The following is a 19,522-nucleotide window of genomic DNA, read 5'->3' as shown; positions in this document are numbered from 1 at the left end:
AAGCGCACACGGCTGATGCTGGACCACCGCCGGCAAGGGGCTTTTCCGTCCCGAAGCCTTGCAGACGCGTGATGTTTGGGGGGTGATCGGTCGGGGGGGCGCCGGGCTTAGAAACATGGGTTGCCTATGGTCCCACTTGTAAAAGATCGGGTGCGGTGCTCCTCGAGATGAGATTGTGACAGGCCAGCTGGAGGTGGGTTCAAATCCTAGTGGTCGACGGTGGGAGACAACAATGTGGCGCGACATGAGTGCGTCACATCTTTTGTGGAACGAGCGAGATGTGGCGCGCAAGGCGACGAGAGCGGCGCCGGGTGCACACTCGACGATCAGATCCATGATGTGCGGGTACATGTTGTGGTCGAGCAGCGCGTCTGTTGGGCAACAAGGTGGGTGATGGGGTTCGGGTGTTGGTAGACGAATTGACAGGGGGGTCGCAACTGTCGTCGCACCACTATGACTGGAGCTTCCGGAGATGATCTGAGGGTCCGACATGTCGTTTGCAAGTGTGCTTGAGAGTACGATGGTTGGGAGTGGAAGATGGGGAATGGCAACATTGAGTTCCCATCAACAGTGGCGAACGCGCGAAGCAGCACTGGCGGCGGCGCGTGCCCGTGAGGCCGTGTATGGTGCTCGCAACGCCGCCGACGCAACGTGGCCCATGCCCAGGCACCGGGTCCTGTCAAAGGTGCTTTTTTGTCTCGCTCGAGTGGCACGAGCCACATGCAGTCGGTGAAGGTGGTGACAATGGTGAGGAGGGAGAGTTGGGTGGTGAGACAGGAGCATAGGGTGTCGATACCGTGTGCCAGCTGTTCTAACCCACCGTTGCGGGACAGAGTCTCTTTACCAGCAGTGTTCTCTGCGCCCTGTGTAAACTGCCGTGTCGTTTCGGGTCGTGGTATGCGTCGTGTACCGTGTGGATCCTCTCGGTCTATGCATAGCGGCGACAGTGCCGACAGTGGGCACGACGGGCAATGTGATGACACACACACACACACACACACATGTCGATCAATGTTCAGTGGCCAAATCATCCCACCTCATCCCGAACGAACATCTCCATGTCGTCCACCTTTCCAAAAGCATTTCTACTGCTCCCCAGTCCATGCAGAGGACGCCAGAGAAGCAAAAGAATGCCCACGGCCGGGTTCGAACCGGCGGCCTCTTCCGTTAACACTCAAACGATCTGGATCACGATGGGATGAGATCCCAACAAGACAGGTCGGTTCTTGTGAAGAAAGCATGATAACCACTACACCACGCGAGCCAAGATGCAGTGCTCTTTGGAGCACGCAGCCCTTGCTGTGCGTCGTGGAGGAGCAGTTTTTGTTCCCGGCCGTTGGCAAATAGCGGCGGCTGTTGCCACCCGCCAACAAACCCGACAACCCGACAACCATCCATCTCTCATCTCAATCTACCCACTACCCCTGCTCCATCCACTCCATGAAGCGCCTCACCCTCCTCCTGACTCTTGCCGCCATCGCGACCGCCGCCTCGGCCACTCTCGTTCGTCTTCCAGGATCGGACAGCTCGAGCGACATGAACCCAGCGCACGCCGATGTCGACGACGAACTCCAAAGAGCGTTCCAGGCTCCCTCCAAGGACAGTAACCCGCACACGGACATTGCGACGGGCCTGAGCCTCGCCGACGCCTTGACGCTTGAGCGCCGCGCGAGCCTGTGGTGGGACTATGCGCGCGATGTCGCTGCTGTGGTGAGTAGACATGAGCGGCGGAGAAGCTGGAGCACTGGCGGGCGCAACCGGTCACACGATCGACGTCATGTTTGCTCGTCGGCCCCGCCGCCGTCGTTGTTGCTGTTATTCAGAATCCAGCACTGACACTTTATTCAAGACCACCCGCTTGACGCGCAAGGGCGACACGACCTTGCTCGTTCCCCTCGACCGGGCGATCATGGCCCTGCCAACCAAGCCCCACCAGAACCCCAATGGCGAGACGAGCGAGAAGGAGGCGCGGACCAACGTCGAGTCGTTCTTGAGTGCCCACATTGTGCCGTCGTCGCTTGACATGCCGGCCAAGAACGGCAAGGACACCCCAACGCTCCATGATGGCGTGAGCGTGCGCGTCGAGGGCGAGGAGGGCAGCTGGGTCGTGCAGCCGGGCGACATCAAGGTCGTGGCCGTCAAGCAGGCCAGCAACGGCAAGATCCTCTACCTCGACGGCGTGGTCAAGTCGTAGATCTCACGCACTCTATCTGTGACTTCCACGTCTCCCCATGCCCCCCTCGTGTCTGTATTCTAGATGTGTTAGTAGCCTATGAAATAGTATGTCCTGGACGCTTGTACCCAACCACCCCGTCAATCGTCGTACATACATGCTGCTACAAAAGTCTAATATACTCCCCCGCCCGCCGGGCCGTGTGCACTACACACCATCTAGTGACAGTGGACCATGTGCACGCTGTCGCGCTTGGTCTCGGACACTTCGATGGCAGCACCCTCGCCCCGCTCCTCGGGACATGGCGAGTAGCCGTCCTCGGAACTGGGTCTTGTCAGCTGCACGTTCCCTACACATACACCAACCCCGCCCTTCCGCTCGCACTCACTGAGGAATGGTCATCCAGTCACAGAAAAACTTGCCGATGCCGGTACCGATGAGGACCGAGACGATGGCGTAGCCATTAAACGTCATGACGACGAGCATGATGAGGAGGTTGACGCCCGTCGCCACCACATGCAGCACGCTCCGGACCAGCTGCTGGCCCGGTGTCGCACGTCGCGACGACCAGCCGAGGCCGTTGACGGCCGAGAGCGCGCCGGGCGCGTTGAGCTGCGCGTGGACCTGGTGGTCATAGTCTTTGCACGCGCGCCGTGCGGCTTCGCCGGCAATGGCGAGGATGGCGACGCCGATACAGGATGCGGCAAAGGTTGCGCGGGACGAGACGTGCCAGCCCTCGGTGAGGAAGCATGTGTTGAGGGTGGACCAGTTCCAGAGCATCTGCGCAGTGAGTACGGGAACAGGAGGCATGTTGTGGCCGCGCGGGCGCAGGTGTACATACCGACGAGTTGCACGTCGATGTTGTCGAGTTTGATGACATGTCCATGGTGGTGAATGCGTGAGGTTGTGGAGAAAGCAGCAAAGAAAGAGAGTGGTAAAGGAGTGTCGTGGTCCTGCCTTGTCCGTGTGGCAAGTGCAGGTGTTGGGATCGCCCAGTCGCCGGTGCCTCTAGAGCTGAGATGAGAAAGTCGAGAAGTGGTAGAATGGGGAATGATGTTGGTCACGGCAACCATCTCGGCCTTGCCGTATTATTGCGACGCAACGGAAATCCACGGGCCACGAGGGACCGCACAGCCAGCCTCTGCTGCACCACCCGCTCGCTCGCTCGCAGCACAGCGAGCCTGCACCCGGGAGGATTTCCTTGGCATTTCAGGGCCATTTTTGCCTGATTTTTGCTCGGGATCACCAACACCAGGCATTGCCACCGTGTCCGCCTTTTGCCTCAACTTGTCTCGGTGTGCTGCACCCTGGCTCTGCGTCCGTGCACGTCGCAGCTGTCCGGGGCCAGCCAACAGATTTATCGCTGGCCCAAAGGCCTCGAGGCGCAGCGTGCGAAGACGAAAAGGCCTCAAGGGCCTGAGTCTTTTCGACAGCCAAAGGCTATAGGCCGGTGAGCAGGGAGCAGGACGGATGCCTGGCTCCTCCGACGCCGCCTCCGCCAGCCCATGCAGCCCATGCAGCTCACCTCGTGGCCGTGGCGCTCGAGTGATGCGGGAGGCTGGTATCTGGCGTATGCGAACTGAGGGTCGCAGCAGACCCGACTCGGGTCATAAAATACACATGAACGCAAGTTATCAGATTACCCATCCAACCCCCCACGTACGTACGTACACACACCTCTCGCCGACCACCACTCCTGCCACTGCCACCATGGCACACGACCTGCCAGCACGCACGCTGGCGTCGTCTTCTACCGCCACCACCTCCCCTCTCTCGGCGCCCACAGCCTTCTCCACCCCTTCCCTCGCCAACCTCACCGCCCGGCACATCCAAGACTACTCGGATGCCTCGTCCCTCGAGCCGCACTGGGGCTACTACGACCGCGTGGTGCCATGTACAAACGACGCGGGGTCCTGCGCGTACTTGGACGAAGTGTACAGCTCGCACGACCGAGGCATGTTCTACGCTGGCGCCATGTGGATGGTTATCTTTGCCATCATCACTGTGTTGGCCGTCGCTTCAAGGAGTCGCTGGCGGGGACGCAAGGTGCGCGGCGTCGCGTCTTGGGTCCGACGATGGGGACTGCCCGACTCGCGCATCGTCGCTGCGAGTAGGTTACAAGTGACCATGCTCGCTGCCGCGCTGGTCTACCTGGCCATCTTCTCCTTTATTGGCATCAGCTACAAGCACTGGGTCACGCCCGTCAAGAACACGACGTTGACCAACTATCGCTCGTCGCTGGGCCCCTTTGTCGACCGCATCGGTATCTTGAGCTACGCCCTCACTCCGCTCAGCATTCTGCTGGCTAGCCGCGAGAGCCTCTTGTCGGCGGCCACGGGCCTGCCGCATACCGCCTTTGCGTTCCTCCACCGCTGGACGGGCCATGTCATTCTCCTCCAGGCAGTCGTGCACACCATCGGCTGGTGCGTCATTGAGATTGCACTGTACCAGCCCCAGCCGACCACTGCCATTGCATGGATCAAGCAGACGTACATGGTCTGGGGCGTGGTCGCGCTCATCCTGCTACTCTTGCTGTGGATCCTCGCCACACCGTGGGCGCGGCGTGTGATGGGCTACGAGGCGTTCCGCAAGGCGCACTACATCCTCGCCATGCTCTTCATCGGCGCATGCTGGGGCCACTGGGCGCAGCTGAAATGCTTCATGATCCCCTCGCTGCTCTTCTGGTTTGCGGACCGCGGCGCCCGGTTCGCTCGCACCGCGCTCATCCACTACCGCGTCCTCCCGACCGGTGGCGCGTTCACGACCATCCCGGCCAAAATCACCCAGTACGGCGACTGCGTGCGCCTCGACCTCGACGCGTCTACAACCACCGCCATGGCGACCGACTTTGACGTCGGACAGCACTTTTACCTCACTTTTCCCCAGTGCAGTATCTGGCAGTCGCACCCGTTCACCCCGCTGTCGCTCCCCGGCCGCCCGCAGTCGTACATTATCCGGTGCAAGCGCGGCGAGACGCTCAACCTCGCCAGCCTCACCCTCGACACGACCCCGACAGTCATCTGCGGCCCGTACGGCAGCGACACGCTCGCGCCCTTGTCGCGCGACTCAAACGTCCTCGCCATCGCGGGCGGCACGGGCATCACGTTTGTGGTCCCAGCCGCGATCCGCGTCGCGCAGCTCGTATCGTCCGGCCGCGCGTCGGGCAAAGTCACACTCGTGTGGAGCGTGCGCCACGCGCGCGACGTCAGCTGGTGTGCGCGCGAGCTGGCCGAGCTCGCCGAGCTGGGCGCCGACATCCGCATTCACGTTACGAGGGGCAAGGACGAGGCGGGCATCGACGACGGCGTCGACTTTGACGGCGACGAGTCGCTCGCCAGCCTCGCTACGGCCGCGGAGAGCGGCCGCCCAGATGTACGGGGGACAGTGGAGCGGTTTGTCTCCCGCGTCAATGTCGGACCGACGACGGTGTTTTGCTCGGGTCCGTCTGGGATGGTGCGCGATGCCCGCGCCGCTGTGGCTGGTGCGAATGACCCCAAGCGTGTCTGGGCTGGAGAGGAGGAGAGGGACGTGTCGTTGGTTGTCGATGACCGTTTCGAGTAGAGCTTGGTTCTTTAGCATTGTCAGTGGGTGGGGGAACATCTCCACCCCTTTGTATTAGTAGCACACTAGTCATTTTGCGTAATGTTCATGTTTGGTCCACACTTGCGTTTCTGAGAGTCACATGGTTCATTGGCATCAAATGCAGGGTATCTTCCTTGCTCTCGTTGGGAGGCTGTTGTACGACCTTGGTTACGCGTTGACGGTCGCCATGAGGGTCTGGAGACGAGTGTCAAACTGCGCCGAGTTGATGGGCATCTCCGGGGTGTGGAAGGGATTCTTCATGACTGCGTCCGAGTCTGGATTGTCAGCGAGAGGCACTCTGCTGCCGGCCACGGTATCGAAGAGGCGCTGTAAGTAGGCCAGTGCACAGCGCCCTGTCTTCAGAATCACCGCAAGGCCGTGAGACGAGGGTAAAGCTCACAAATCTCGTATACCCTCTTGAGGAGGTCGTCAAGCCCAGCGTGGCCGATGGAGTGGAGGAGGACAAACTTGGTTCCTGAGGTAGTCAGTCGTATGTCATCGCCAGAACGCTGGGTATGGGCAGCGCAGGATGGGGGTAGTGGAGAAGAGCCAAGGGAAAGCGCAACATTGAATGCAGCGCCAGCTATACGCTTTGAGGCGTGCAACTGGCAATTAACCCCGGCTCATGCACGCTGTCGCTCACACCTTCTCACAAAGGATGAGGGCACGCACGGCGGCAAGTTGACGGCAAAGGAGCCATTGAGCTGAGTACACCGGCTCCATCCCGATTGACTAGAGGTTTGCAGCCTAAACAGAAGATGACGGTACTGGAAACAAGCGGCATCGTATCGTCCCAGCTGAAGGCTTCGAAGACAGCTGGGGTAGACAGACACCGTCCGTGTGCTCTGCTCAGGCCATCTCCTGCCTGACCCGCAAATGAGGACACTCTGGGTGGAGACGCTGACACCAGTGGAAGAGGTCACCAGCTAGAGGGGAATGCTCTAGCTGAACGTTCACCACCGATGCCCGTTGCCGGCTACCCACGACCACACATGCCTGTCGCCCCGTCGCCTGCCCGAGCGTCCCTCCGACTCCGTCTCCCCCTCTCCGACTGCCCCTCACCACAGCCACCACTCACCAGTAGGCGTCAAGAACACTTTCCCGCCCCAACCCTCAGCCTCAAAGCTCTCCAGTCCTGCCTGGGGCGCGCCGGGAGGTGGGGCCGGTGCCAGGCGCGAGGTAATGGCGTGGATACCGTGCAGGGTTCCCGCGAGGATGAGCACCGTGTTGAGCGGGAGTGGGGGGAGGGTGTCTGTAAGGCGTAGCAGCGAGGTTATTCGGGGGAGAAAATAGTGCAACGAGGCATGCGTGGACAGGTGAAGCGATGGTGTCGGGCAGGAGGCAAGGCCAGGCGAGGAAGGAGGACGAGGTAGTGTAGCAGCAGCAACGATGGGCGAGGGAACCGAGTCAGCTGTGCGCTCGCGATAGCAGCTCAGGCCTCGACATACCTGTGTACGACCTGCTGAAGACGAGACCGCCGGCCTTGTTGATGACCCAGAGCGCGTGGACGGTCATGGTGAGCGTGAGTTGAATGGGTTGTAGATGGACATTGTGTATTGGAACACGCAACGTCACAGTCGCGTCCAGCCGGCGAGCGGGAGCATTTTGGCTGGAGCTCGTGGCACAAGATCAGCCATGTCCCTTCTGCAGCTGCCATTTCTCGAGCAACCACGGGCTGCGTGCCATAGCAATGCATTATGGGCAGATGTAGATCAAGTAACATGGTAGCACCCTCGACACCCAAGCAGCAGAGCAATCAGTAAAAGCCGGCCAGGTCCAGTGCAGCGGCAAGGTAACAGCAAACAACAATCATGTCAAAACTACAACACTACAAAAACAACTTCCAACACTAAACTCGTACGAGTCCGAGATAACCTGCGCAACCAAGTCAGCATACTGTTTCTCCAACCAAGAGAGAGAACACGAAAAAGTGACGGAAGCGGGGTGGGACTCAGACATCCAAGGAAGAAAAACTTCACGGCATCGCCCTCGCGGCGCCTTGCATCACCTGCTGCCCTCAACTCTTGCGAGGAAGGCCCAGAGGGAGTGCGCCCCAGCCTGCAACGGAGGTTCAACCGGAGACCGGGGGCACTACAACCAATGGGGGTGAACGCGCAGCAGCGCACGAAGAAACAAACTTCCCTGGCGGGGAAGGACGCAAATCAGTGGAAACTGCGTATGGTTTTTACAAGAGTTTCATCAGTGTGGTTGGGGGGTCGTCGAGCAGGTTCGTAGACCGATAGGTCATGACGTTTTGCTCGACGAGGGGGAGGGGAAGGTGGAGGACAAGTTGGAGGGTTGACACTTACGTTGAAAATTGTCGACGTCCTGGCAGCGAGTGTGGTTGTTGTTCAGAAGAACACCAATGTCACTGAATTGTCAGTTCACGGCTCCACAAAAGGTATGTGTTCAAAGAACAGTGTTGTGGAATAGGTGGGATCAGACAAAGGCACTGGCAAGCGCCGTAAGCCCGCCCCAAGCACAAAAGTGCAAGTGGCCGGGGTCCGGAAGCCCCCCGCGAAGGGGGTTCCTATCTCGTTCGACATGGTCGGTAAGACGGGGAGAGAATAGAAGGTCATCAGATCAACGGCGAGCGCCGTGTTGATGGGGTGGAATGGGGGGGAGGGGGAGTGAGAGACTTACCTCGCTGCCAGACGCGTGTTGAAGGGATGGTGGTTGTTGCAAGAACGATGCAGCGTCGACTTTAAGCATCTTGTGTCCAGCAACTTCGCACCAAAATACTCTCGCACCCGCCCCCAGCCTCGCACCCGGCGGCGATATAAGCATATGCCCATAACACCGGCCATGTGGCGCCTTTTTGTTTTGGCCGGACGACCTCCACTCGCGGGTCCACTGGTGGGATGAGCGGCGTCTCGTTTGGGTGCCGAGTGAGCGGCGTCATCGTCGTTTATACTCTCTACTTGCTCTCTCACCGCTCACTGCACCACCATGCCCGCCCCTCCATTCGGAACAGCAAGCGCATACACAGACTCGTTCCCAGCTCCGCCGCCAAAGGCTCTCACTATCACTGCCGAGACTTGCTTCAACCTCACCGTCTTCAGGGGTGAGTAGACACACACAGAATTGGGAGATTAGATTGGCACGAGCGTTTGGGCGGCGAATTATCCTTCCCATGCCCGAGACACGCCAGCGTGGACTTGCGCATTGGGTGAATGGCCTCTTGCTCTCCTGATGAAGGCAGAGGCACCTCCAAGTCGTCCTGAAAGGCGTTATAGCAGCGCCATTGTCAACAAACCGAAGCTGACACACACCGTCTTCCTCCGGTTGATCACTCGTATCTCGCCCTTCACCACCTTCCCTCTGCCACACGCTGTTGTGAACTACGCTCTCTCACCAGACCTCGTGCGCCAGTACCGCAAGCTCGATGACCAAGTAGTCACCCGACTCAACCGCGCAAATGCCCAGCTTCGTGACGAGGCGCGTACGGGCAAGCACGCGACCGCCGACGGCATGTGTGCCAAGATGTGGTCCGAGGTGATGGGTGAGTTTGGTCTGTGACCGCGAGGAGAGTGGCGGTGGTGGGGTGGAGCTGCTGCTGCGCTGGCCCTTCTCTTTATGTTCAGCGCTATACAGTGCACCACCACACTGCGGCATCCCAGCTGGGCGGTGTCCCCCGCAGAGCTGGCCCAAATCCTCTTCTCGTATCCTAACACTCTACAGCCGGCTGGGCCCACCGCCAGACCCTCCTCACCTACTGCGAGCAGACGGTCGAGGCGTCCCTTGCCGCCAAGCGTGCCCCGACCAAGGGCGTCGACGACAAGCTCGCTGCTACTCCCCCTCGTCCCGCCGGCGTGCAGGGTGGTGCCCAGAGCCGCGGCGTCGGCGAAGAGCAGGTCGTGGCCGACCAGCTGGCCAGTGAGGCAAGCGTGGAGGCTATTGTGAGGAGACGGACGCTTGAAGGTGAGTGTGTTGGAATCTGGGTTCTAGGTGTTGGTGTATGATTGTCTCGAGAGTGTGTGTCTGAGGAACTGGTGCTGGGCAGCTGCGCGGTGTTTGCTCTCACAGCTGTCCAACGCCGAGTCTACCTATCAACCACGCACCAACTCGGCTCTTATCACGCGAAAGGCCGCTCGTAACGTGGTCCAGCGGACTCAGAGGCCCAGCTGCTGCATCGCTCTCCGCAGCAGCGGGTGGCGTCCTCAGATGACCTGCGCATTTGGCAAACCACCCTCTTCTCTTTCTCCCCGATGACAGCTTTCGACATCTTAGTACGACAGCTGACACATGCAGTGTTCAAGTCTCGCTGTGCCTTCTTCCACCCCTCTGACGTGCCCGGCAAGGAATGGTGGGACCTCGCAGAGAGCGGACGCGCAGGGCAGGGCCCGGAGGTGTAGGCGCCGGCGGCCCGTCAGGGTGTACCCATAGTCGCCAGAGAACGGTGGCTCGGAGCTCCGAGTCGCGCATGTTGAGAGAGTGGTGGAGAGAAGTTGAGGATGGGAGTCATGGTGGCCAGGTAGTGCACATCGCAATTGTAATATTATGCATCACAGCTCACGTGTCAGCATGAGCTTTCCCGGGGGGACAACGAGGTGGCATGGCAAGCGCGAAGGTGGAGAGCCCAGAGCCCAGACCGACTCTAGAGCTTGATACGCTTGACAATCTTCCACTGTGCGCGTTAGCTCTAGCTCACTACCGTCACAGGGCTTCAGCTACTCACCTCCTCTGCCGTGCCGTTGACGTCAACAAGCACTGCCTCCTCCACCACAATCTTCTCTGGGAAGCTTCCCCTCTTGGCAGCCTCCTCGGCCATCTCCGCCTTCTTATCGGCATCGAGGTCGCCATAGATGAGGCTCAGGTGCGGGAAGAAGTTCTCCTTGCGGGTATTCTTGGCATTCTCGTTCGTGGCCTTTTGCAAGCTGAGCAGCCTCGCGGCGTCACCGGCCGACTGGTCGACGGGCGCCAGCACGCACTGGTAGTAGAACGTGCCGCCCTGGGGCTTGTTGAGCGTCAACGTCATGGGGCCGCGCTGGGCGGGGTCCTCGGCAGCGAGGGCTTCCTCGACAGCAGCGAGGAGGAGGGCAGACGAGTCGCGCGCGGGTCCCTTGGGCGCGCACAAGGTGATGTGCGGGACAAACTCGGGGGCATCGACGAGCGGCGCCAGGTCGTTGACGAGGGACTGGAGCGCCGCGGCCTGGGTGCCGCTGGGGACGAGCCAGAGGCAGTAGCCTGGGTTGTCAGCTTGAGAGTGAAATGTCGCCAGGAAGCTCACCGTCAAGAGGGTACTTGTTGCGGTTACTCATTGTCGCTGGCATGAAGGAAGGAACGAAGAACGCCGCGTCGAAATGTAATCGCCCAACTCCGAGGACAGCGGCGTCGCAGCACCGGCGTGAGCCGCATGACGACATTGGTCGGCAACTTTCCACACCTTTCATTGATTTCACCCATTCTTCCACCAAACACTTCTCGCGCCCACCATGGCCGTCCCACAACACACGCTCGAAGCAGTGCAGACGCACCTCGGCCTCGACACCCTCCCGCCTGCCAACCCCCTCACCCTCCTTTCGCTCCACCTCGACGCGCTGCCGCCCAGCCTCGCGCGCGACGTCGGCGGCGGCGTGAGTCCAAAGGATCGCGCCAAAGTGCCCGGCATCAAGGCCAGGAGAGTGCTCTACGGTACCTCTGGGCCCACAACCGCGCCGTCAAGCTCGACTTTACCTGCAGCAGCAGCCGCTGGCGCACCGCCGCGTCCTCGTCCTCCGCTCACCCTCACTGCCGAGGCCGGCCGCGTCCGCTGGCCGCTCCTCTGGGAACGTCTGGGCGGCGACCCGCGCGTGACGGCCGCAACAACGTCCCAGCGGGACGAGTCCGACTGGGCGTCTACGGGCTTTATGCCTGGCCAAGAACGCTTCGTGGGGCGGCTGGGACGGATGCTGGCCGAGGAAGAGGAGGTGCGCGAGTGGGAACAAGCACGGGGCGCGAGGATGCGGGAGCGGAGGATGGACGACGTGGGGGAGGAGTTTGAGGATAGCGATGACGACGACGACGTGGATATGGGTGTGGTTCCCCGAGTCGTGACGGGCCCCAATGGCACGCCCATACCCGTGTCGGCTGGGATAGGGGCCGAGGACCAGGATGCAGTGGTGGAGATGTTTGAGCGGCAGCTGCTGGAGCTGTTCATCGATGGATTGGATGTGAGTACTGCAGGTTTGGGCAACTGGCTGGCTGGCTGACACTCATCCAGACGCTCGACTACGACGACATTGACTTTGCCGAGCCACTGGCAGAAGACCCCATCGCCGCTCGCGATGCCCAAGACGCGTGGTTTGACGACGAGCCGCCAAGCGCGAGCGCAGCTGTGCGCAACGGAGGTGCAACTGGTAATGGCGCCGGGCACGGGGTGCACGCCATGGAGAACGGGCAGGGCGAGTACGACTATTAGCCCTTGACGCTTGTAGAACCTTACAATGTATCCATACAAGTCACGTACATACTCCCTTGTCTCGAGCGTACTACTCCCTTGTCTCGAGCGCAAACATCTCCGCCCCGCGCTCAGCCTCATACTCGGCCATGGTAATGACTCGCAGACCCCGCATAGCCCTCTCAACGAGCTCGTCTACCGTCTGCCCATGCTCCCCAGCCCAGTCAAACCCATAGTCGTCGTCAAACATGTTCCACACGTCTGCCGCATGTGAGCGCACAAACTTCTCGACTAGCCGGAACACGTCGTCACGGACGCTGGCGGGTGTGTCTTCGCCAAGGAAACTGGCGGCCGGGAGGGTGTCGGCGCCCACAAGGGTCAGCCTGGTGACTGGCAAGTACTTTGCGGCCGCGGCAAGTGTCCAGAAGAGTGGTCCATAGTTGGCACGCGCGCGGTATTGCCGGCCCTCGTAAATGGTGTGCTCGTGGCTGCGACTCTTATCGATGGCCGTGCCCTTGCCGTCGCCCTTGACTTCGCTGCTGGTCTTGCGTTGAAAGACCAACACGACCTCGCGTACCGAGGGCGGAAACTGGGATTCTCGAATCTCGGCCATCTTGCCTGATGGCGAAAAGAACAGGTTGCGAACGACGCGTTCCGCCCCGTCCATCAACCAGATCCGCGGGTCGTCGTCCATGGCCGAGTCGGTGCTGTGCTGTTGCGGTACTGGTTCGTCGACCGATTCAAACGACACAAACGACCCCACCCGGCCTTCGTAAACGTGTTCCCAACCACGCAAGGACCCTTCACATCCCGGCCGCCGGCTCCATGGTGAACGGCCGTGCGAATCGACGCGGAAGCGCAGCATGACGTCGGGTGACAGCGCGGAGAGGAGCTCGCACCGGCGTTTGTCGTATACGGGCCCGATAATGTCGACCACGCGAGTATTGGCGAGGAGCTTGGCGGATGAAGAGTGCCGTTTTCGTCGGTAGCTAGACTGTATCGGACCATGGTAGCCTCGCTCAGGTTGCCAGTCCAAGTCTGCCAGCCTGGTCGCTCTTGGGTTGTTTGGTACCTGCCTCGGCGGCTTCCAGTCTCCGGCATAGTGGTCGTTACTCAAATCCATCGCCAGCGCACTGTCCCAATCAGAAAACGAGGGAATCCGGCCATTCCGTCCCTCAAGGCGAACCGGGAATGGTATTTGGCCATATGCCGTCTCTTGCACGTCCTGGAACCTGTTGGAGAGGACGATGTGCTGGACTAGGAGGGCGTCACACCTGTCTCGAAAGGCGCGGGACGCCGCACGTAGGGCGACAAGAGACCCGTGAGGAGCGTACCCGATGATAGAGTCTATCAAGTGCGGGAAGGCGTGGTGGTCTATTGACGGTGGAGACATGGGGTGTGGGTTAGTGAATGAAGACGACCAACATGGTTGGGGTCGTTTGTGGTGTAGGACGAGGTGGAGGTGTGGGGTCCCCAACCCAAGAATATGGCGCCCCCAAGTGCCAAATGACGTTCAACAACATGTTCGAGATCGTCATCGTGTGGTTTGTCTTTGGATTGCATTTGTACAGGGGCAGCGTAAACAAACAACACTGAGATTGCGTCGGTGTTACAGGACGGTTTGTTGGCCTGAGCATGTTGAAGTCTTTCTTGGCGAATCGGATGGCGCTGATACGGATCGCTTGGTGGCGATGCAGCACACTACACGGAGCTGATATTTATAAACCACATACATATCGCTGTTCTTACCACTCCTACCACCTTCATCTCTCGTCTCCCATGTGTGTCTCTTGTGAATTCAACGTGCAGCGGGTCATGGCAGACTACCCACCGTTTATCGCGCGCGACTCGACCACCTTCAATGCCGAAGAGTTCCACGGCGAGCAGCATACCTACGTGCAGTCGCGTACGGACCCGGTCTCCTTCTACTACACCTCTTTTGCTTGGAAAAGCTATACTGTCACAAAGCCTCAAGAATACAGGATTGTAAGGCGGGAGTGGGGACATGTGGCTCCCCAACGGCTGACCCCGGATAGATCTCGCGACATGGGTTGATCACAGGGTGGATAAACCTCACCAACGACTTGCTTCGATATGCAAGCCTCACGCGAGCGCTGAACAAGACCACCGCAGAACAGGTAAAGGTGCTAGAATCTGATATTGCGGTCCTTCGGAAGGAGGCGAACGAGGTCAGTGCTGGCTCACGCCTCAGCGGCCTTCGCCACATGGCTCATGGCTGACAGGCCCATTACATGTACAGACAAATCCTAAACGCAGTAAGACGCCATTCACCAACCGTGCTCTCTCGACTAATGTATACTTGCACAAAGCTTGTACACTTCCTTATCCAGCACCTGGAGCTCAACGAGACAAGCGGTTTGGCTACGCACATGCCGCCTTGGGCCCTTGCCCTCGACTATGCACTCGCTGCGGCCACCAGGCCGGATCCCGGTGGCCGAGCGGTAGGTAGTTCAGTTGACAGGCTTGAGAAAGCTCTGGCAGCTGTCAAGCTGTACGAGGACCCCGGGATTGTACGGGTTTATCCTGACGTAGGTTCTGGGCCAGATTTCGCCCGTGCTTACTGGGAAGGCCCCCGTGGCGGCATCCGACGTTGAGGGATATCAAGTGCCAAAGACGCAGAAGTCGCGGGGAGAGGTCGACAGTGATACGTCTTGCTTTGGGCGGACCATAACAGGAAATGGCCCAAGTGAACTCAAGGGTGTTCCCCCAGTGTTACAGATATCCAATATCCAACTGGGTGAATCCAACAACAACAAGAAGCAAGCTGAGAACCCACCGTGCTCCGACGCGGAGAAGGCCGGCTCGGTGACCATTCTACCGCGATACGGGCCAGCGAAGAATTCGACAAGAACAAGCTCTGGGACCAGTTCCATTCGTCAGCTGGTTTCCCGTATCAGCCGTTGAACATGCATAATGCAATGGTTGCAAGGAAGAAGAGGTATGCATCCATAATCAGATCAACAGCGCGGGATGGCCGCCCAAACCTTTTCGGAGACGCCGCTATCCACGCTGATAACCAGGACCGATGACGACATTAGCGGAATGGCCGCTCGGCCAGTTGGTTGCTATGGTAAGCATGCAACCTGCCCACTTGCCCATCTCTTACGTTTTAACACCTCTTCCACGCTCTCTCGCTCCACTCCCACCACTCACAATGCGTCTCACAACTGTAGCACTCATCGGCGCATCTGGATACCTCGGCTCCCACCTCCTGACGGCGCTCATGCGCGCGCACGGTGACGACAAGCTCCGTCTGATCGTCCTCCAGCGTGCGAGCTCAAAGGTCCAGGGCCTGCTCCCCAGTGTCGAGACGCGTATCCTCGATGCGGACACTGCCACGCTGCTCGACTATCAAAACGCGCTCAACGGCGTGGACATTCTGATGTAGGTGGGGCTTTCATGGGATGGATGGCTGACTCCCTCAGCTCTGCTGCGGCCAAGCTCTCTGGCGACGCCTCGCTGCGCTTCGTCGAGAACCTCGCCCAGATCGACACTCTCAAGGTCTATGTTCCGTCCTACTTTACTGCCAACTGGACCAAGGAGGAGCAGACCAACCAGGACAACGTCTACCTCTTTGGCAAGGCGTCGCTCAAGGACAAGACGATCGAGCTCGGCGTACCGACCACTACCATCCGGTGTGGCCTTTTCGAGAGTGCTTTCCTCCTTCCCGCCTTCTTTGGCATCGACGCACTCAACAACACTGTGGAGGTGTACCAGGGCGAGAAGGGTCTCGACCAGAAGTTCTCCTTCTTGTCACTTCCCTTCCTGGCCGAGGCGGTCGCGCAGCTCATCGTCAAGCCGGAGTTTGGGCCCAACCAGCGCTGGACGGTTGTCGAGCAGGAGTTTACCGGCCGCGACATTGTGGCCGCGTTTGAGAGCGTGCACAATGGCGAAAAGACCAAGGTCACCGAGTTGACGGACGCTACCGTCCAGCAGCTGCGTGCAAAGGACGCTGGGGCTGGTCTCGGTGCCGCATGGCGCATGCACTGGGGTGCCGGCAGGTGGAACGTTGTCAACCGCTTCGACCCGGTCGGCGTCGAGAGGCGGACCTTGCTGCAGGCGGTCAAGGACGCGGCCAACAAGAAGTGAGAGGAGGAGTTGTAGTTGTGCGATATATGCAGAAGATGGCACCAGCACGCGACTGAAGCAGTTAGCCGACGAGGGTCGAATCGAGGTTTGAGGGTTGGACATGTCCTTCGATGACTGACCACGGCGACCAACCTCTCTGTTGCCCACCTTCGACAGCTTGCAATGGCAAAAGGATGACTCGCGCGTCCTTCGCGATCCTATTGTTGACGCTGGAGAGATTCGAACTCTCGAGTGCAAAGCACATTACCTGATTGTGATTCAACAATAGCAAGGTAACCCGATAACCACTACGGGACAACGTCGTCGAAACAACGAAGGTGATTGCGGAATGTGAGGTTATAAGGTGATGCAGCGGTGTGGCAGTCGATTTGATGGCATAATGCCATATGGTCAGGCTCTGTCGTTGATACAATGGCGTGCTGAGATCGACCGCGGGACCCTTGAGGTTGCAGGTGGTGGTTGGGGGGGGGGGAGGTTAGCGAGGACGAGGTGTATTGGCCAACAATCCGAGGAGAGCCATCAGCCCAGCCGCCACATTGATGGACTCGCAGGGGGGTTGAGAGCAAGGTGGTGGGTGGTACCGCTATTGACATGGCGGTCCAGCATGCTGGCACACTATCGACACCGTCATCGCTGTAATTTCATTTGTGCATTCGTATGGGGAGAAGTGTTCTGCCGTCCTTCCTCGTCTTCCCTCCTTCGAAACTTTGTCTTCTCTCAACATCACCTTCCAACTTATCCCGACTGATTGCTCTCTGCGACTCATTTCTCTTGAAGCGAACCCCACACCCGATATCACCTCCTCTAGAAGATGGACACCGAGACCACAGGTGAGAGAGACGCCTATCGCCACTTCGCTAAACAACTGGAAGCCAAGCTGGTCATCAAAGTCACCTGTCTGTATGAGAACCGTGCCAAGTACCGCTCCCACCTTACCGAGTGGCTCCAGAAGACTCCTAGAGTCGGAACATGGCGTTCGCGGAGGCTGAGCCCCGAAGAGGTCGATGGGTCCAGGACAGTAAAGTTCTATGGGACAGGCATACCTGTACGTCTGTTTGTGCTCTTCTGGACGTTTACTGATGCGTGCTTCAGCTCGACCGGGTTGCGCGTGTTCTGTCAAAGTTCACCCGCGGCAATATCCGCAGGGTTGAAGTCAACCTGCCCGAGTTCGCCTCGTACCACAGGTCACATGCAGACGCTCTCCTTCTCACTTTGAGCGCCGTCCCGAAGATCAACTCCATCACCATCGGATGGGCCCTCGGATATCCGGTCAAGGGCATCGTGGCGTTTCTCGAAGACTCGAATGTAACCAGGTTCGAATTTGGGTCCAACATGAACACCAACCAAGGCAAGAGTATCGTCAAGGCCATCGAGAAGTACAACTACTCGCTCGAGGAGCTGCAGATCAACCTGAGTCACAAGGTCGAATATCCCAAGTATGGTACGAAGCGCTGGGACATGGTCACTCGTCGCCGCTTGGCATGGGAGCGCCTGGACCGGAGGATATACCACGTCATGATGCGCAATATCGGCATCAACAACCAGAAGCGACGGGTCATTGTCCTTGACGGCCAGTGCGCCGTTCCCGCCAAGCCTGCACCCCTCGTCAAGCTTCCGGCCGAGTTACGTCTGATGGTTGCGAGTTACCTACCGTGACCTGGTGGTCGAATACTCGGCGAAGCCTGAGTAGTTTTGTCATAGTTGTCAGGCGATTATCCTCATAACATCCTTATCCTTTAGTGACACCTTATGAACCGCCGTTTGAATGTGGTTTTGGACTGTTTTGTGACCTGATCTTATCTGAAAAAGGCCCAGCGGCAACTGTCGTCTGTCATGATCTCAGGCGGGGAACACTGGGAGGTAAGATTCAGTGGACAGCTCGCTGGGTGAGTTTGGTTTGGACCGAACCCCGAGCCAACTTGTGGCAATGGGTCGTATCACGCACCTGCCTAATGCCTGGCCTTTCCGATGAACCCAATCGTGTGAAGCACGGCTCGCATACAGTGCATGAAGGTCGAAAGTGTACTCATGCATAACCATTTCTGACCGGAAAACGTTGTTCGACACCCATGGATCCAGCTTCACAACCCAATGCGGCCAAATGTCTCACACCTTCATCAGCGAGCGTGTGTGTGTGGCCCAGTGCGTATGTTGCCGGAGGTACTCCACTAGGGCGCACACTGATCACTGACATCGTCATCGTTTCTTTTGCGCTTCTCTTCGCACACACACACCCATACTCTTCTCTGTCACACCATCAACCACCATGAATCGTGAGAGGAGCTATCCCCGCCACGGCCGTGGCCCCGTCTGACGCACCCCGCAGTCACGTACCTGGAGGTCCAGGTGGAAGGCGACAGTTCCTGTGACCTTAGCAAGCTGCGACCTGTGGCCACCAAACTCGCTCACGGCCACGCCGTGGGCCTTTGGGTGACTGACCCTCTAGCCAACTGCACGGGTGGTCCACGCTGCAAGGTTGCTCATACCTTTGCACGTGCCACGCCAGCGATAAAGCACCAGCGCATGACCATCCGAATCAAAGGATTCGATGTCCCAGTGTGTACAGCACCTTGGAGCCGTTCAGATACTTCGTTAACCCCCCCAGTGTTCCTCGGTTCCCTACATCATCGATCTGTTCTCCAACTCAAGTCTGCCCATTGCGTCTGTTTCTCTTGACTTCGACCCCCTGTCGGTCGGTCAGTCGTATGGCCCCATTGCCAGAGTGTTCCACAACACCGCCCAGCCGTTTGAGACCTGTAGGACCCGCATGAACAACCACCCCATCCAGCACGCATGGGTTCCAGACCTTGTCCAGTACCTCAAGACGACTCCACAGATGACAGAGCTGCAAATTGATGGCCGCCACCTGCGTCTCCGGGATCTCACGCAGATAGTCAGCACACTGGAAAAGGACAACCACACGCTCGAGATTCTGCAGATCAGCGGGACTCGACTGAACGATGTTGGGTCGTCGACGAGTCTCAAAAGCACCCACGAGCCAGCATACGGCGACCGAGGCTGGAAGGACTTTGCGCAGCGGCTAAGCCGCGTCCTCGAACGAAACCGAGTGTCCAACGACATTGAGAAGCGAGTCCAGAAGGCCTCAAACCTCGCGCGCACCCCAAAGTGTATCGTCCTCAACGGCAAGCCGTTCAGGCGTCGCCCATCTCCGATCTGTCAGCTGCCTGCAGAGCTGCGCGCCATGATTGCCCATTACCTCGACGAAGCGACGACAAGCTCCGACTTTTAGCAAGGTGTTGTGGGGAGAAGAGATAATC

General features: G+C 59.0%; 12 protein-coding genes and 2 non-coding genes across 14 annotated transcripts; 8 read left to right on the top strand and 6 right to left on the bottom strand.

Annotated features, from left to right (window-relative positions):
* Positions 1 to 1,131: 1,131 nt before the first annotated feature.
* EHS24_004329 lies at positions 1,132 to 1,264 on the bottom strand. The gene has a single exon. It is a non-coding gene; the product is annotated as a tRNA-Val (tRNA).
* A 176-nt stretch (positions 1,265 to 1,440) lies between these two features.
* EHS24_004328 (uncharacterized protein) lies at positions 1,441 to 2,194 on the top strand (the record flags this gene model as incomplete). Its single annotated transcript, XM_028619919.1, has 2 exons — positions 1,441 to 1,710; positions 1,850 to 2,194. 2 exons carry the CDS (start codon positions 1,441 to 1,443, stop codon positions 2,192 to 2,194), a joined length of 615 nt encoding a protein of 204 aa, XP_028478891.1.
* A 197-nt stretch (positions 2,195 to 2,391) lies between these two features.
* EHS24_004327 (uncharacterized protein) lies at positions 2,392 to 3,059 on the bottom strand (the record flags this gene model as incomplete). Its single annotated transcript, XM_028619918.1, has 3 exons — positions 2,392 to 2,497; positions 2,562 to 2,953; positions 3,015 to 3,059. The coding sequence occupies 3 exons, from the start codon at positions 3,057 to 3,059 to the stop codon at positions 2,392 to 2,394; spliced, it is 543 nt and encodes a 180-aa protein (XP_028478890.1).
* Positions 3,060 to 3,883: 824 nt separating this feature from the next.
* Positions 3,884 to 5,734, top strand: EHS24_004326 (uncharacterized protein; the record flags this gene model as incomplete). The annotated part of the gene is made up of 1 exon (XM_028619917.1): positions 3,884 to 5,734. The coding sequence occupies one exon, from the start codon at positions 3,884 to 3,886 to the stop codon at positions 5,732 to 5,734; it is 1,851 nt and encodes a 616-aa protein (XP_028478889.1).
* Positions 5,735 to 5,923: 189 nt separating this feature from the next.
* EHS24_004325 (uncharacterized protein) lies at positions 5,924 to 7,270 on the bottom strand (the record flags this gene model as incomplete). Its single annotated transcript, XM_028619916.1, has 4 exons — positions 5,924 to 6,018; positions 6,156 to 6,230; positions 6,834 to 7,007; positions 7,204 to 7,270. The coding sequence occupies 4 exons, from the start codon at positions 7,268 to 7,270 to the stop codon at positions 5,924 to 5,926; spliced, it is 411 nt and encodes a 136-aa protein (XP_028478888.1).
* Positions 7,271 to 8,704: 1,434 nt separating this feature from the next.
* Positions 8,705 to 10,110, top strand: EHS24_004324 (uncharacterized protein; the record flags this gene model as incomplete). Its single annotated transcript, XM_028619915.1, has 4 exons — positions 8,705 to 8,819; positions 8,958 to 9,257; positions 9,437 to 9,676; positions 10,007 to 10,110. 4 exons carry the CDS (start codon positions 8,705 to 8,707, stop codon positions 10,108 to 10,110), a joined length of 759 nt encoding a protein of 252 aa, XP_028478887.1.
* Positions 10,111 to 10,352: 242 nt separating this feature from the next.
* EHS24_004323 (uncharacterized protein) lies at positions 10,353 to 11,016 on the bottom strand (the record flags this gene model as incomplete). Its single annotated transcript, XM_028619914.1, has 3 exons — positions 10,353 to 10,382; positions 10,434 to 10,942; positions 10,986 to 11,016. The coding sequence occupies 3 exons, from the start codon at positions 11,014 to 11,016 to the stop codon at positions 10,353 to 10,355; spliced, it is 570 nt and encodes a 189-aa protein (XP_028478886.1).
* A 174-nt stretch (positions 11,017 to 11,190) lies between these two features.
* EHS24_004322 (uncharacterized protein) lies at positions 11,191 to 12,155 on the top strand (the record flags this gene model as incomplete). The annotated part of the gene is made up of 2 exons (XM_028619913.1): positions 11,191 to 11,907; positions 11,958 to 12,155. 2 exons carry the CDS (start codon positions 11,191 to 11,193, stop codon positions 12,153 to 12,155), a joined length of 915 nt encoding a protein of 304 aa, XP_028478885.1.
* A 70-nt stretch (positions 12,156 to 12,225) lies between these two features.
* On the bottom strand, positions 12,226 to 13,527 carry EHS24_004321 (uncharacterized protein; the record flags this gene model as incomplete). The annotated part of the gene is made up of 1 exon (XM_028619912.1): positions 12,226 to 13,527. One exon carries the CDS (start codon positions 13,525 to 13,527, stop codon positions 12,226 to 12,228), a length of 1,302 nt encoding a protein of 433 aa, XP_028478884.1.
* Positions 13,528 to 13,913: 386 nt separating this feature from the next.
* Positions 13,914 to 14,749, top strand: EHS24_004320 (uncharacterized protein; the record flags this gene model as incomplete). The annotated part of the gene is made up of 3 exons (XM_028619911.1): positions 13,914 to 14,120; positions 14,171 to 14,323; positions 14,378 to 14,749. 3 exons carry the CDS (start codon positions 13,914 to 13,916, stop codon positions 14,747 to 14,749), a joined length of 732 nt encoding a protein of 243 aa, XP_028478883.1.
* A 560-nt stretch (positions 14,750 to 15,309) lies between these two features.
* On the top strand, positions 15,310 to 16,244 carry EHS24_004319 (uncharacterized protein; the record flags this gene model as incomplete). Its single annotated transcript, XM_028619910.1, has 2 exons — positions 15,310 to 15,539; positions 15,581 to 16,244. The coding sequence occupies 2 exons, from the start codon at positions 15,310 to 15,312 to the stop codon at positions 16,242 to 16,244; spliced, it is 894 nt and encodes a 297-aa protein (XP_028478882.1).
* A 204-nt stretch (positions 16,245 to 16,448) lies between these two features.
* EHS24_004318 lies at positions 16,449 to 16,546 on the bottom strand. The gene has a single exon. It is a non-coding gene; the product is annotated as a tRNA-Ser (tRNA).
* A 509-nt stretch (positions 16,547 to 17,055) lies between these two features.
* Positions 17,056 to 17,934, top strand: EHS24_004317 (uncharacterized protein; the record flags this gene model as incomplete). Its single annotated transcript, XM_028619909.1, has 4 exons — positions 17,056 to 17,074; positions 17,117 to 17,289; positions 17,337 to 17,879; positions 17,932 to 17,934. The coding sequence occupies 4 exons, from the start codon at positions 17,056 to 17,058 to the stop codon at positions 17,932 to 17,934; spliced, it is 738 nt and encodes a 245-aa protein (XP_028478881.1).
* A 576-nt stretch (positions 17,935 to 18,510) lies between these two features.
* EHS24_004316 (uncharacterized protein) lies at positions 18,511 to 19,494 on the top strand (the record flags this gene model as incomplete). Its single annotated transcript, XM_028619908.1, has 3 exons — positions 18,511 to 18,517; positions 18,571 to 18,800; positions 18,850 to 19,494. 3 exons carry the CDS (start codon positions 18,511 to 18,513, stop codon positions 19,492 to 19,494), a joined length of 882 nt encoding a protein of 293 aa, XP_028478880.1.
* Positions 19,495 to 19,522: the final 28 nt, after the last annotated feature.

Source organism: Apiotrichum porosum (genome assembly GCF_003942205.1).
Source record: "Apiotrichum porosum strain DSM 27194 chromosome Unknown scaffold_2, whole genome shotgun sequence".
Classification (NCBI taxonomy): domain Eukaryota; kingdom Fungi; phylum Basidiomycota; class Tremellomycetes; order Trichosporonales; family Trichosporonaceae; genus Apiotrichum; species Apiotrichum porosum.
This window is presented reverse-complemented; position numbering and strand designations above follow the sequence as displayed.